This window comes from Mustela erminea, chromosome 6 (assembly GCF_009829155.1).
Source record: "Mustela erminea isolate mMusErm1 chromosome 6, mMusErm1.Pri, whole genome shotgun sequence".
NCBI lineage: Eukaryota > Metazoa > Chordata > Mammalia > Carnivora > Mustelidae > Mustela > Mustela erminea.
Window position 1 is genome coordinate 120,676,894 of NC_045619.1, and position 13,953 is coordinate 120,690,846.

The window sequence follows — 13,953 nt, forward strand, 5'->3', positions numbered from 1 at the left end:
AATCAGGGAAGTGAATAAAGTAGGAGGAAGATCCTTGTTCAACTGTAGATAATGGGGAATAAAATTTTTACAGAGCAACCTGAATTATATTTCTATTGCTTTTCATTCCCAATGGTTTTCTTATGTTGGAAAGACTGTCCCATAAAAGCAATGTCTTAATACCAAAATATAAATGAAGCTTTAAAATGCTTACATATACATAAGTCATTCAGAGAAAGACAAATATCATATGATCTCCCTGATATGAGGAAGTGAAGAGGCAATGTGGGGGGTTTAGGGGGCAGGAAAAGAATAAATGAAACAAGATGGGATCGGGAGGGAGACAAACCATAAGAGAGACCCTTAATCTCGCAGAACAAACTGAGAGTTGCTGGGGGTAGGGGGGTCAGGAGAGGGTGGTGGGATTATGGACTTTGTGGGGGGGTGTGCTGTGGTGAGTGCTGTGAAGTGTGTAAACCTGGCGATTCACAGATCTGTACCCCTGGGGCTAAAAATACATTATATGTTTATAAAAAAATTTTTTTTAATTTTAAAAATGCTTACATATATGGAATTAATGAGCATGTTCATGTGACTGCCCCAGTTCTAACTGCAGGTCTGACTTTGTGTGAAACCAAAGTTTCTGGGCAATATTTAATTGAAATAACAGATTATACTTTCTATCCATCGCAGTGTTTAGACTGCACATTAAGAACTTGCCTTCTTCAGGGGGAGGCTGGGAAGATGACAGCCTCAGTTCTGGGAAAGCTGAGAGGGGAATAGGAAGCAGAATGCCTGCCTTTAAAGAGACACACAACAAAGAGTCCATGCCGATACAGCCTAGAAGCAGCAGTTTGAAAAATGCCTGGAGTATATGGGAAGGAAAGCTATTTACTCATCTCAGAGCATGTGTGGAGGAGCAGGGATCATTGGAAGACCCCTTCAGGAATAAAAGAGCTGTCAGATGTCCTCTCCCTCCCTTGTCCCTCGGCATAAACACACAGCCACTTATGGGAACCAGAGGACACCACCATCTACTAACTGAATTGTTTACACCAAGCCCCACTCACCTAGGCTTCAGTGGATCTGCTCAGAGGTCCATGCCAAGACACCTGGTAAAAATGGAAAAAAGTACTGATTTAAAAAAAAAATCTTAAAAGCAGCAAAAGGGGCCACCTGGATGGCTGTCAGTTGAGGTTCCAACTCTTGATTTCAGCTCTGGTCTTGATCTCAGGGTCCTGGGATGGAGTCCCATGTCAGGCTCTGTGCTCAGTGGGGAGGAGTCTGCTTGAGATTCTCTCTCTCCCTCTTCCTCTGCTCCTCCTCCCTCCCTGAAATAAATAATTTTTTTTTAATAAAAAGCAGCAAAGGAAGACAGTTATATATAAGGGAAACCCCATAAGGCTATGAGTAGATTTTTCAACAGAAACTTTGTAAGCCAGAAAGGAGTGGCATGATCTATTCAAAGTGCTGACAGGAAAAAGTCTGTAGCCAAGAATATTCTATCCAGCAAGGCTATCATTCAGAATAGAAGGAGAAATAAAGAGTTTCTCAGACAAGCAAAAGGTAAGGAGTTCATGACCACTAAACCAGCCTTATAAGAAACATAAAGGACTTTTTGAGTGGAAAAGAAAGACTATAAATAAAAGTAAGAAAAAGCAGTAAAAGTAAGTATATCTGTAAAAATCAGTCAAGGGATTCACAAAATAAAAGGATGTAAAATATGACACCATATAACCAAAATGTGGGGAGGAGGGAGAGGAGCAAAAAAAAGGGTTCAAACTTAAGCAACCATCAACTTAATATAGACTACTATATGCAGAAGATGTTATATACAAACCTAAGAGTAACCACAAGTAAAAAAAAAAAAACCTCAGTTTTTCTCAAACTGTTCCCCCCAAAAAATAGAAGAGGAAGGAAAACTTCCAAATTCATTCTGTGAGACCAGCATTACCCATAAATGAGATAAAGATACCACAAAAAAAGGAGAACCACAGGATAATATCTCTCATGAACATAAATGCAAAAAACCTCAGCAAATGTAGTAGGAAACTGAATCCAACAATACATTAAAAATATCATTCACCACAATCACATGGAATTTATTCCTGAGATGCAAAGGTAGTTCAGTATCCCCAAATCAATTAATTTGATGTATCACATCAATAAGAAAAAGGACAAAAACTATATGATCAGTTCAATAGATGCAGGAAAAGCATTTAACATCCATTCATGATAAAAACCCTCAAAAAAATAGGGTTAGAGAGAACATACCTCAACAAAATAAAGGCCATGTATGAAAACCCCACAGCTAGCATCATACTCACTGGGGAAAAACTGAATGATTTTTCCTTAAGGTCAGGAATAAGGCGAGGATGTCTACTCTAACCACTTTTATTTAATATAGCATTAGAAGCCCTAGCCACAGCAATCAGACAACAAAAAAAATTAAAAGGCATCCAAATTGGTAATGAAGAAGTAAAACCATCACTCTTTGCAAATGACATGATACTATATCTGGAAAACACTGAAGACTTCACCAAGGAACTATTAGAGCTGATAAGTGAATTCAATAAGGTTGCAGGATACAAAAATAATATACAGAAATCTGTAGCATTTCTATACACTAATAATGAAGCAGCAGAAAGAGATATTAAGAAAATAATCCATTTATAAGTGCACCAAAAACAATAAAAATACCTAGGAATAAACTTAGCCAAAGAAGTGAAAGACCTGTACTCTGAAAACTGTAAAACACTGATGAAAGAAAATGAAGATGACACAAATGGAAAGATATTCCATGATCATGGATTGGAAGAGCGAATATTGTTAAAATGTTCATATTACCCAAAGCAATCTACAAATTTAATGCAATCCCTATCATAATACCAACAGCTTTTTCACAGAACCAGAATAAGCAATTCTAAAATTTGTATGGAACCCCCAAAATCCTAAATAGACAAAGCAATCTCGAAAAAGAAGAACAAAACCAGAGGTGTCAGAATTCCAGATTTCATGTTATATTACTAAGCTGTAGTAATCAAAACAGTATGGTACCTGCACAAAAACAGACACATAGATCAGTAGAACAGAATAGAAAGCCCAGAAATAAATCCACAATCATCTGGTTAATTCATCTTTGATAAAGGATAAAAGAATGTGTAATGGGGGAAAAAAACAGTCTCTCTAACAAATGATGTCAGGAAAACTGGACAGCTACATGCAAAAGAATGAAACTGGGCCACCTTCTTACACCATACATAAAAATAAAATCAAAATGGGTCAAGGACCTAAATGTGAGACCTGAAACTATAAAAATCCTAGAAAAGAGCACAAGCAGTGATTTCTCTGACATTGGTCATAGCAACATCTTTCTAGATATGTCTCCTGAGACAAGGGAAATAAAGGCAAAAATAAAACACTGGGACTACATCAAAATAAAATCTTCTTCACAGCAAAGGAAACAACCAGCAAAACTAAAAGACAACCTACTGAATAGGAAAAGATATTTGCAAATAAGGTATCTGATAAAGTTTTAGTATCCAAAATATAAGAAGAACTTACACAACTTAAACACACACACACACACAAACATACACACAACAATCCAATTAAAAAATACAAGAAATGAATGGACCTTTCTCCAAAGAAGACAACCAGTGGCCAACAGAAGTATGAGGAGATGTTCAACATCACTCAACCATCAGGGAAATGCAAATCAAAACCACAATGAGGTATCACTTCACACCTGTCAGAATGGCTAAAATCCCAAAAGTCAAGAAACAACAAGTGTTGGTGAGGATGTGGAGGAAAAAAAAAACTCTTGTGCACTCTTGGTGGGAATGCACATTGGTGCAGTCACTGCGGAAGACTATGGAGTTTCCTCAAAAAGTTAAAAATAGAACTACTGTACACTCCAGGAATCACACTACTGGGTATTTACCCAAAGAATACAAAAACACTAATTCAAAGGGATATATGCATCTCTATGTTCATTGCAGCATTATTTACAATAGCCAAACTATAGAAGGCGCCCAGGTGTCCATCAATAGATAAATGGATAAAGAAGAAGTGGTACCTATACAACGGAATATTATTCAGACATAAAAAAAAAAGATCCCACAAAATCTTGCCATCTGCAACAACATGCGTGGATTTAGAGAGCACAATGCCAAGTGGAATAAATGATGAGGAAACCAAGACTCAGAAAAGCTAAGTAACTCAACTTCCCAAATGACAGGTTGAGAATAAAGCCAGTCAGAGAAAGACAGATACCATATGACTTCACTCATATGTGGCACTTAAGAAACAAAACAAACTGGAAAAAAAAAAAAGAGACTCTTAACTAGAGAACGAACAGATGGTCAGTGGGGGAGGTCTCTGGGGGGATGAGTGAAATAGGTTAACAGGATTAAGGACATACTTATCTTGTGAGCACTGAGTAATCTACGGAACTGTTGAACCACTACGTTGTACATCTGAAACTAATATAACGCTGTATGTTAACCACACTGGAATTAAAATTAAAAAAAAAAAAAAACAAAAACAAAACTTGCCTCTTTCTATTTAGTTTCTATTTTGGCATTAAAAATAAATTAATTGAAATTTGTCAGTTAAGAATTTTTCATATTTATAAGATGCAACTGCTATTAGCAATATAGGAATATACAAGAATAGTGTTTTAGAATTATGTTAATATTGAATTTATTAATTTTCATATTAATTTCTTTGAAATATTCCATGATAAACATTTTTTAAAGATTTATTTATTTATTTATTTGACAGATTGAGAGAGGTTGCAAGTAGGCAAAGAGGTAGGCAGAGAGGGAGAGGAATCAGGCTCCCTGCAGAGCAGAGAGCCCGATGCAAGACTCGATCCCAGGACCCTGGGATCATGACCTGAGCTAAAGGCAGAGGCTTAACCCGCTGAGCCACCCAGGTGCCCTCCATGATAAACATTTAAACATTCATAGGTTATTACATGGATAGTTAGTTCTATGTGAGTTTAAAAATTCTCTTAAGCAGTTGTTGAAAAACTCCCATAAAATCTTACATAATATTATCTGTACAAATATCCATTGGTTTTAAACTGAAGAATTCACTAGGGAGAGAGGCAGTTTTTCTTGGGAATTACTTGGTGATAAATAATTTTAAAAAGAATCAGTCTTTGAAATTCAACACTGTTTTTAATAAATCAGTTGTTTACAGATCCATTTATTATTGTATTTGAATGCCAACTCTAAAAAAATCTTTCGGTCAAGTTCATTAAGTTTTAGCAATGAATATGTCCTGTGCTTCTCTCTGCATCAGGCCCTGAGCTAGTCTGATCTCACATTAGCGCTGCTAAATCATGGTGCAAAGTCTCTAGGCCCAGGAATTCACAGATTGTAATGGCAGATGGATTACGGCACGATCACAGTCCGTGTAATGGAAAGGGCACTAGGAGTAGGAATATCTGGGTCCATCACTTCAGAGATCCAAGCTTTCGTTTCTTCATCTATGCGATAATGATACTATGTGGCATAACTATTTTACCAATGGACTGTGAGTTGCAGAACAGACTCGTCTCATGCTCTTGGTATCATTCAATGACACCAGCATCTAATCAACTGCCCAGGACAGGCCCTTGATTCTCCTTCTCTGTCGCTGTCACTATGGAAATGGTGACTCATCACTTACTCTTCCTGCTGTTTGCCCTATTCTTCTCAAGGACGGCATTATTCACCCAGATGTTAAATTCCTCCCTTCCCTGCACTCTCACATGATGAAACCTGTCTACCTCACGAAGATCTCCAAATATGATGCCTCCTAGCCAGTCCTCTGTTGTTAAGTCAGGCCCTCATCTGCCATCTGAACCACTGTTAATAGTCTCCAAACAAGAATTGCTCCCTTAGCTTTGCCCATGGGGACACCATCTTGATCTTTCCAAGTGCAAATTGGATTACATTCCTCAACCCCGACTTGTAGCTCTTAAAGGACCCCTTCAGCTTCGGCACAAAATCCAGACGTCCTGATCATCTGGTCTACACCCATCTCTCCATCTCATCTCCCACGATCTCTAGCACACGCGCCCCATTCGGGTTAATGCCACACGGGCTGTGATGCTCAGTGCCCTGTGCTCATTGTTCTTACATGCTTCTCAATCTGCAGCCCACGAGAGGTTTTCTTTTTACAAAGCTTTTCCTGAAGGAGCCAAACAGGATCTGTTATCCCTTTCTCTGAGCCAGCGCAGTTCCTAGCAGTAATTTTATTATTATCCTTGGTAGGTCTGTAAAAACAATTATTTGTCTCTTTTTTTCTAATAGACCCTGAACCTCTTAAAGGATGGGACACTGTGTTATTTGTCTTTGTTTATCCAGTGAATATCTCATACTATAAGTTGATGATCAATAATTTCTTATAGGTGGTTGCATAGATGGATGTTTGCTTCTACCATCATGCACTTTAGCTCTGAAAATCACAGCATTGTCTTCTGTAACAAGATTCTTTCTTCTTTGTTTTTTTCCCTCTCAACAGATGTTCTTTATCATCCATCCCTCAACACCTGAACGCCCCCCCCCAACTTTCTCTGAACAGTCTTCTTTTCAATAAACTCCACTCAAATGAATGTCTCCTTTTACTGTCCTTTCATAACACTTCGTATTTAGTTGTACCAAAAAAAAGCTTTCAACACTTTTAATTGTCATTATTAGTTTAAATGCTTATCTCCTTCCCTTGGACTTTACGTTCCTTAAGACAGCAGCTCAAATTTCTTCCTCATGTCCGTATCCCCAGCGGAGGCTAGCACAAGGTAGGTGATAGTACAAGACAGTAGGTGCTTGCTGAATTAATTCAGGAAGGTGTGCCTGAATGTAGGAAATGAAACAATGTATTTGAGAGTTCTCTGAAACTGGAAAACCCAAGACAAATGTTAGATACTGTTATCATCTTGATCACACCCACGAATCATATCCCTTCCTCTGTTCCTTCCTTCTTTCTACCTAGACAGCCCACAGACCCTCAACTAAATTATCACTTCACCCAGACTTCCTGGCTCCCACTCAAAATACATTCTGACATTAAACCAAACCCCTCAGCACTTGGATAAGATCTAGTATATAAAGAGTTTTGAAAAACAGAATCAACTCTCCTGCGATTTAGTAGCAGCCTTTAAATGCTAGTAAATGATAACCATATTCTGAAAATGAAGATTGCCAGATCATTTTAGGTACCATTTTTTTGAGGGGGGGGGCTGATGGCAGTATGTTTGTCCTAAATTTATGCCTGTTCCTTATATAGAGAGAATTAGTTTAATAGTTAGGCGGCAAAAGTATAAAACATGTAGTAGAAGAAATAATATATATAAAATATGAATGACAAGAATACTTGATACAAAATTTTCAGCTTCTTCCCAGGAAATCCCAGGATATTTTACAAATGGCATTGCAATCACTTCATCCACCTTGAAGAAAGTCACCAAGGGACTTTCTCCAGTGTGAAAGGCAGTAGGCTCTTTGTATCTCAAAATCACCCCAGTGCCTGTTAGGCCAAGAGGTGAAAAATACTTACCTTAAAGGCTGGGGAAGACCGGAATAAGAAAGAAGATAATTTTCATGGATATAGAATATGGAATGAAGAGAACTGGCTGGAGTTGACACCTCCACTTCTATAAGAAGTGCCAGGAGATCACTGATGACTGGGAGGGGCAGGACCTCTGCTAATCCTCATCTGAAAGGCGTCAAGCAGGGTACATTTTCCCAGGGTACCATTCTGACATTTGGGGTCAAGGCTTCCTCCAAGTGAAAAAAAGTCACTTGCATAAATGCAACTTCAGTAGCACCTTGACAGTCCGTGGAAGTCATCCAAATGAATGCCAGTTTAATGTGGTGAAGTCACCTTGTTAGACAGGAACGGTGCAGGGCTGCTCCAGGATGTCTTTGTGGGGAGGGGGGTGGGGGGGGGCACGACTCATAGCTGAGTGCTGGTGAGAAGTACATGGGGGACACTCCCATCACAGAAGGGGCAGCGTGGCTGAAGCACATGGCTTCTGAGACAAACAGGGTCTGGCTTTATTCTCAACCTGTCATTTGGGAAGTTGAGTTACTTAGCTTTTCTGAGTCTCGGTTTCCTCATCTATGAAATGGGGATGATCCCACCGTCCTCATACAGTTTTTGCAAGGATTAAATGAGATAGGGCTATTTTAAATACTTGATGATTATTATGTGGGGTTTTTTGTTTGGTTGGTTGGTTTGGATTGGTTTTTTTGCTTAACCTCTCTCTCCCATCCTATCCCCGATTAACAACTCATACCAAATTCTGGGGTTTTTTTCCAGGACTTTCTTTTGAAAATTGTGTATGATCGCTGACGATATTTTTTCCCCATGGATTTTGCACATCAGTAAGGAGAATGAAAGTGAATTCATTTCTCAGTTTCCTTCACACTAATGTTCAGTTATCCAGAGGGTGTCATATCACCAAATGTCAGTAAAAATAATAATATACAATGCATAATATATAGTATATAATGTATAATGTATGATTTCATCTATCTATCTCCTGGCTCTTTAATGATAGCAAATTTGTCAGCTTCATTTTTTTAACTGCACTTTCCAAATGTCCAAAATAACAGCTTTTACTCTTCTTCTGAAGACGTCTTCTCCTTTCCATGTGACTATGAAATTTTTAAAAGGACCAGCACCCCCCTCCAATCATACTGCTTTCTATGTGCTGTTCTACAGAATAAGAATTCCCAGGGGTTGCCTTTGAAACTTACATGTGCTGATGAATCTTATTAAACATGTTAGCCTTCCTCTAGAAAAATATCTTCACCTGTGGTGATATTCTCAGATAACATTTATAATATTAGAAGCACTTGTATAAAATTGACATCGGGAGAATCAGATCCTTATTATTCTCCTCTGTTAGATGAAGCTGTTACAGGACCACATTAAAGAGCTCACACACGGCCTCATGGGTCACTGCAAGGCCTTAGGTTTTTCTCTGTGGGAAATGGGAAGTCATTGGTGAGTTCTGAGCACATGAGAGACCTGATCTGACTTAGTTGTAGTGATAGCGCTTTCATCGCCATATTTGAATAGACCGCAGTAGAGCAAGGGCAGAAGAGTGAGGAGAGCAGTTGAGAGAGAGATGGTGGTGATTTGGGCCAGAGCATAGCAGGAGATATGGTGACATGACCATATTCTGGTCACATTTTGGAAGTTGAACCAAAAAGCTGTCCCAATAGGCCGGATGTGTAGTGCGAGACGAAGGAAGCAGACAAGGATGACTGTAAGTTGTTTAGCCTGAGCAGATGGATAGATGGAGTTGCCACCAACAGAGAGAGGGAACGTTGTCAGGACAGCTGGTTTAGGGTGGTAGATGAGGGCTCTAGTCAGAGACATGTTAAGTTTGAGCTGTTTATTAGACACCCAAGTGGAGAAGGCAAACAGGCAATTAGATACGCAATTCTGGACTTCAGGACAGAGGTCTGATCTGGTGTTAGAAGACCCTTACTATGTGCCCCTGAGAGCCTTAGAGCAATATCACATTCCCAGTAAGAAAGTAAGCAGTGGTCATCATTAATTCAATTCCTTCTCCTCCTTTGACCAATGTCATTTCAATTGTCCAATATAACTGTAATGGTCAACTCCTGCCTCCCATATGTATTTATCCTCTGAGCTAACAATTACAGAAATGGACAAAGTAATCCTTTCTTACTTTTTGGGTTTATCACTGCCTTGTCCCTGTGCTACCATTTGATGGGAAATTCCCCATTTTTCAAGTGCATTTTGTGGGGAGGGAAATCAAGTTCAAAGTAAAGATTAAAACAACGCTTCATGTGCTATCACCAGTATAATTCTGGACAAAGTCCTTTGAGCACAAACTGTTTGGCAGTAGGAGAAGTCATATAGAATGATGGTTCAGATAGCTGATTCTAGCATTGAAATGAACTCCTATTCTAACACATCACCTTGAATAAGTTTCTAATCTCTCACTTCTCCAATTCTCCATCTGTAAAATTGAGATCAGTAGAATTATGGAGAATATTAAATGGGGTAATGGATAATAAAGTGCTTAGCAGAATGCCAGACACAAGTAAGTTCTTATAATCTTCAGCTCTTATGATGCCAAGCAACTTTACTTTTTGTTTTCAGTTGTAACGAAGACTAAAAACTCTCCTATGGCTTTTCTTTGAACATAGGCTTTTCATTGGATACCTATTTCAAAATATCACTTAAAATTTACAAAACTTAGTCTCAAAGCATTAGGCCAAAGGAAAGAGAAAGACATTAGGAGCTGAAATAGGAGTGTGATCCTATTTGATCCAATGAAGGGATCATTGTCACCTTCATCCCCTGCTTGTCTCCTCATCCACCCCCAGCACCTTGCCCGTATTGGTAATTAACAAACTGAAGGAACTGACTCAAGAGAAACACGCTAAACTTCCCTCTTATGTTATTTTAATTGTGTATATTTTGTTTTTAAGCCTGGTTCTTTGGGAGAAAACACAATGTGTCTACTATAGAAAAACACATACTCTTTTAGGCAAGTAATTTTGGAAGCATAAGACAGTCTCCAGGGTAAGAAGATGGAAAAGGAGTGGTATTAGCAGAAGATAGCACAGAACGAATGCACATTTTATAGTGTAAAAGAAAGATATTCTGGCCTCCCTGCCTAAAACAACACTGTGCACTATCAGTTATGCTGAATTGTTGAATGGAATAAAACGGAACGAGCTACAATACGACTGCTTAGAGTGAAAGTCAATAGTCACCTCCTAGGTAGCATCCCAAGACAGCAGAAACCTCTCGCACTCATGACACACAGATGCTTAATTGGTCCTTCTATGGTTTGGAACAAACACCCTGAAAATACTTCTGACCTCTTCGAAGCAGATTTATAGACATATAAGGGTACTTTAATCCTTGTATCCTGGAATTGCCAAGGTAACAGAATATCAGTGGATAAAAGCCTAGTAAGACAATGATCATCTAATATTCCAACTCTGTGCCACGCCAGTTTGGCATTTCAATCACTTCCATTCTCTGCACCCTGACCTCCCTTCACACAATGTCTAAAGGGTGTGTTTTTCACTCACATTATTTCCATGTTGTCTCCTGATTGATTGGTTGATTTCTCTCCCTCCTTCTTTCCTTCCTTCTTTCTTCCTTTTTTCTCTATGTGTCTGAATCTCTACCATGGTATTTTTTTTAAAGATTTTATTTATTTATTTGACAGAGATCACAAGTAGGCAGAGAGAGAGGGGGAAGCAGACTCCCTGTTGAGCAGAGAGCCTGATGTGGGGCTCGATCCCAGGACCCTGAGATCATGACCTGAGCCGAAGGCAGAGGCTTAACCCACTGAGCCACCCAGATGCCCCTCTACCAGGGTATTATTGGGGTTAACTTCACGTACCCCTTTTTTACCTGTTAAATTTACTTGTTAAAAATTCTTTAAATTTTTACTTGTTAAATTTCTTGAGACAATCTACTCTTGCTCTGGACTCTGCTCCCCTGTTTGTAGCTGCAGCTTCTCTTCTACACCTCTTCTTTCCTGTTCATTTACGTTGTCTTACATCATAAAACAGTGCTATTCTTACCATGATGTCTAAAGAAATGAGAAGACATCCCAAAAAATTCTCATGAAATAATAAATCCTATTTAAAAACTGGGCACACCAGAACACAAACAGCTGTATGAGTGTTGCCCTCTTTTTGAAAAGTTGCAGTGATGTTCACAAATGACGAGGAAGCCCCAAATGACACTGGAATTCATTTTGGAAACCCTTTATGGTCTTCACAAGAAAATCACCCTATTACTTTACCTTAGCTTCATATTTTACCCAGATTAGTAATACTCACCTAATGTACCAGACGGATGCCAAATTTCCTTTGTTAGCTTCCAGAGTTCAGAGCTATCCTACTTCTATGAAGAATTTTCAAAAGAATATGGAACATATCCTGAAGACAATTCTGAAGGAGAATTAAAAATTGTTATTGAGTAATGGCAGTATCATTAAAATGTCTATAGCTCCCAAGTACTTTAGAAGGGAAAACTCCCTTTTAGATAAGGGTAAATTTCTTTATTTCTGGTAACAAATTGCATTGACTATTTTATAGCTAAACTGTAAGAGCCAACTCAAAAGTTCTGTTACTTCCATAATACTTCGGTACACAGTACACTTAGAACTTTTAATCTGTATATGTGGAAGATGTGCTCTTACAATAACAGTGTGTCTCTCTTATTGTCTCTAGGACTCTACTTGATAAAACGGAACTACTAGAGTTTGCTCAACTTGGCTGTTACTTGGAATATGATCTCTTTGGGACCGAACTCCTTCATTACCAATTCAACCCGGATATCGACATGCCGGACGATAATAAAAGAATTAGAAGGTAAATATGATGAAATCTCCGATAGCATTCTCTTTTCCCAGCCCATTTTGACTCATAGCTGGAAGGGTATTAGCAAAGATTCAGAAAACAGTATGCATTCAGAACCAGAGACTTGCAGAAAAAAGTATCAATGCTATTGCAGGGAGAAAATCTTTATATATTATTTCAAGAAGGAAATGAGTCATCCTAAGTAGGCAAAAGCTTAGCGGAGCCTTAGAAGTTCAGTGCAGATGGGCAGCTGACAAGAAACAGATAATATTTAACCCCTGCCACGACAATAAGAGAACAAAGATGTTTTCCTCTTTTTATCCCTAATGAAGTAAGCAGTTTCTTTCCCATGTTGCCGACGCTGAAGTCCTAACCTCCTACAATAAATTTCTGAAACGCTTTATCAAAAATACTCACTATGGAGATGATTGAAACTTAAATGCTGTAAGTAGACTGTCTAAAGACCAACCATCATAAGAAGATCTCACCCCTTCCAAACTGTCTAAGCGAATAATCGTATGAGTCATTCTCGGCAACCAAGTGGAAAATTTGGGGAGGTAAGGGCGGATAGCTACCTGGTTTGTCTTGGTTACATGGTGATGTGAACCTGGAATGCACCAAATTAGGGAATCTGAGAGGAGCCACAGATTCGGGATTAACAAAGATGACTGGTTTGGGAGTATCTAAGAGTTGCTCTCCAGTGGAGCAAAGGGTTAAGGGTGGGAAGATCAGGGCAGGGATCGGAACTGAGACTAAATGTGGGCGTCTCCAGTCTATATGTCATGGTTGGTGGCGTGGGAACGAATGAGATCACTCAGAGAAGAGAATGAGGACAGAGCCCTGGGGAACACTGATATTTAAGGGATGGACTCAGAAACAGTCACTCAAGGACAGATTGAAAAGTTTTAATATCAGGGAAATGTGTTGCGGTGAGAGTCGGTGCAGGAGAATATGTAGAGCAGAAAGGCTTGGACACTGGACAGGTGGCAGGCATCAAGCATGGTCAAGGCTGAAAAGTGTCCGTTGGATTTCATGGGCTGGAGACTGTCTTGCAGTTAGTAATTGCCGTCTCCACAGTCAAGGCTTGAGGAAGGAGGAGGGGGTAAGGGAGAGGAGAGAGAATGTGGAGGGTATTCTTTCAAGAAGCTTGGTAGTAAAGGGAAGTAGGGGTGTAGGGCCAAAGCGAGAAGCCACGGCAGGATCCTGAGGGTTTGTAGAGTTGAGCGTGGTTATGTGCCTGAGAGCAAAAGCAGAGTGAGACGGAGACCGAGACCAGTCCCGGGAAGCCGTACTCATTCTACAGGGCTGCTATGGAATTTATATGAAATAAAGTATGCAGAGTTTTTACGTGAGTGTCTGGTGCAGAATATGAAAATAGTCAATCGATGCTAAGTTAAAACAATCTGGAGAGAGGAGCTACAGAGCGAGGCTTCTAAGGAGACAGACAGATGGAATCTGGGAAGCAAACGGAAAGTTGGTTGAAAGGGATAAGGCGAGCAATGGGGTGAATGCAGAGAGATGTCGTGGTGAGAACAGGAAACTGAGGACATATGGTTGCACATGTTTGGTAGTGTCCCTGTGAAGTAGACATGGTTATCTTCTGAGAAGGAAG

At 39.4% G+C, this 13,953-nt stretch overlaps 1 protein-coding gene across 1 annotated transcript in view; it reads left to right on the forward strand.

The window, feature by feature from the left end:
• Nucleotides 1-13,953, forward strand: part of PTER (phosphotriesterase related) — a 65,703-nt gene that overhangs the window by 46,582 nt on the left and 5,168 nt on the right. Inside the window, exon 4 of the mRNA XM_032349506.1 lies at nucleotides 12,213-12,353. Within this exon, the coding sequence (XP_032205397.1) occupies nucleotides 12,213-12,353 (141 nt within the window). The remainder of the gene's footprint in view (nucleotides 1-12,212; nucleotides 12,354-13,953) is intronic.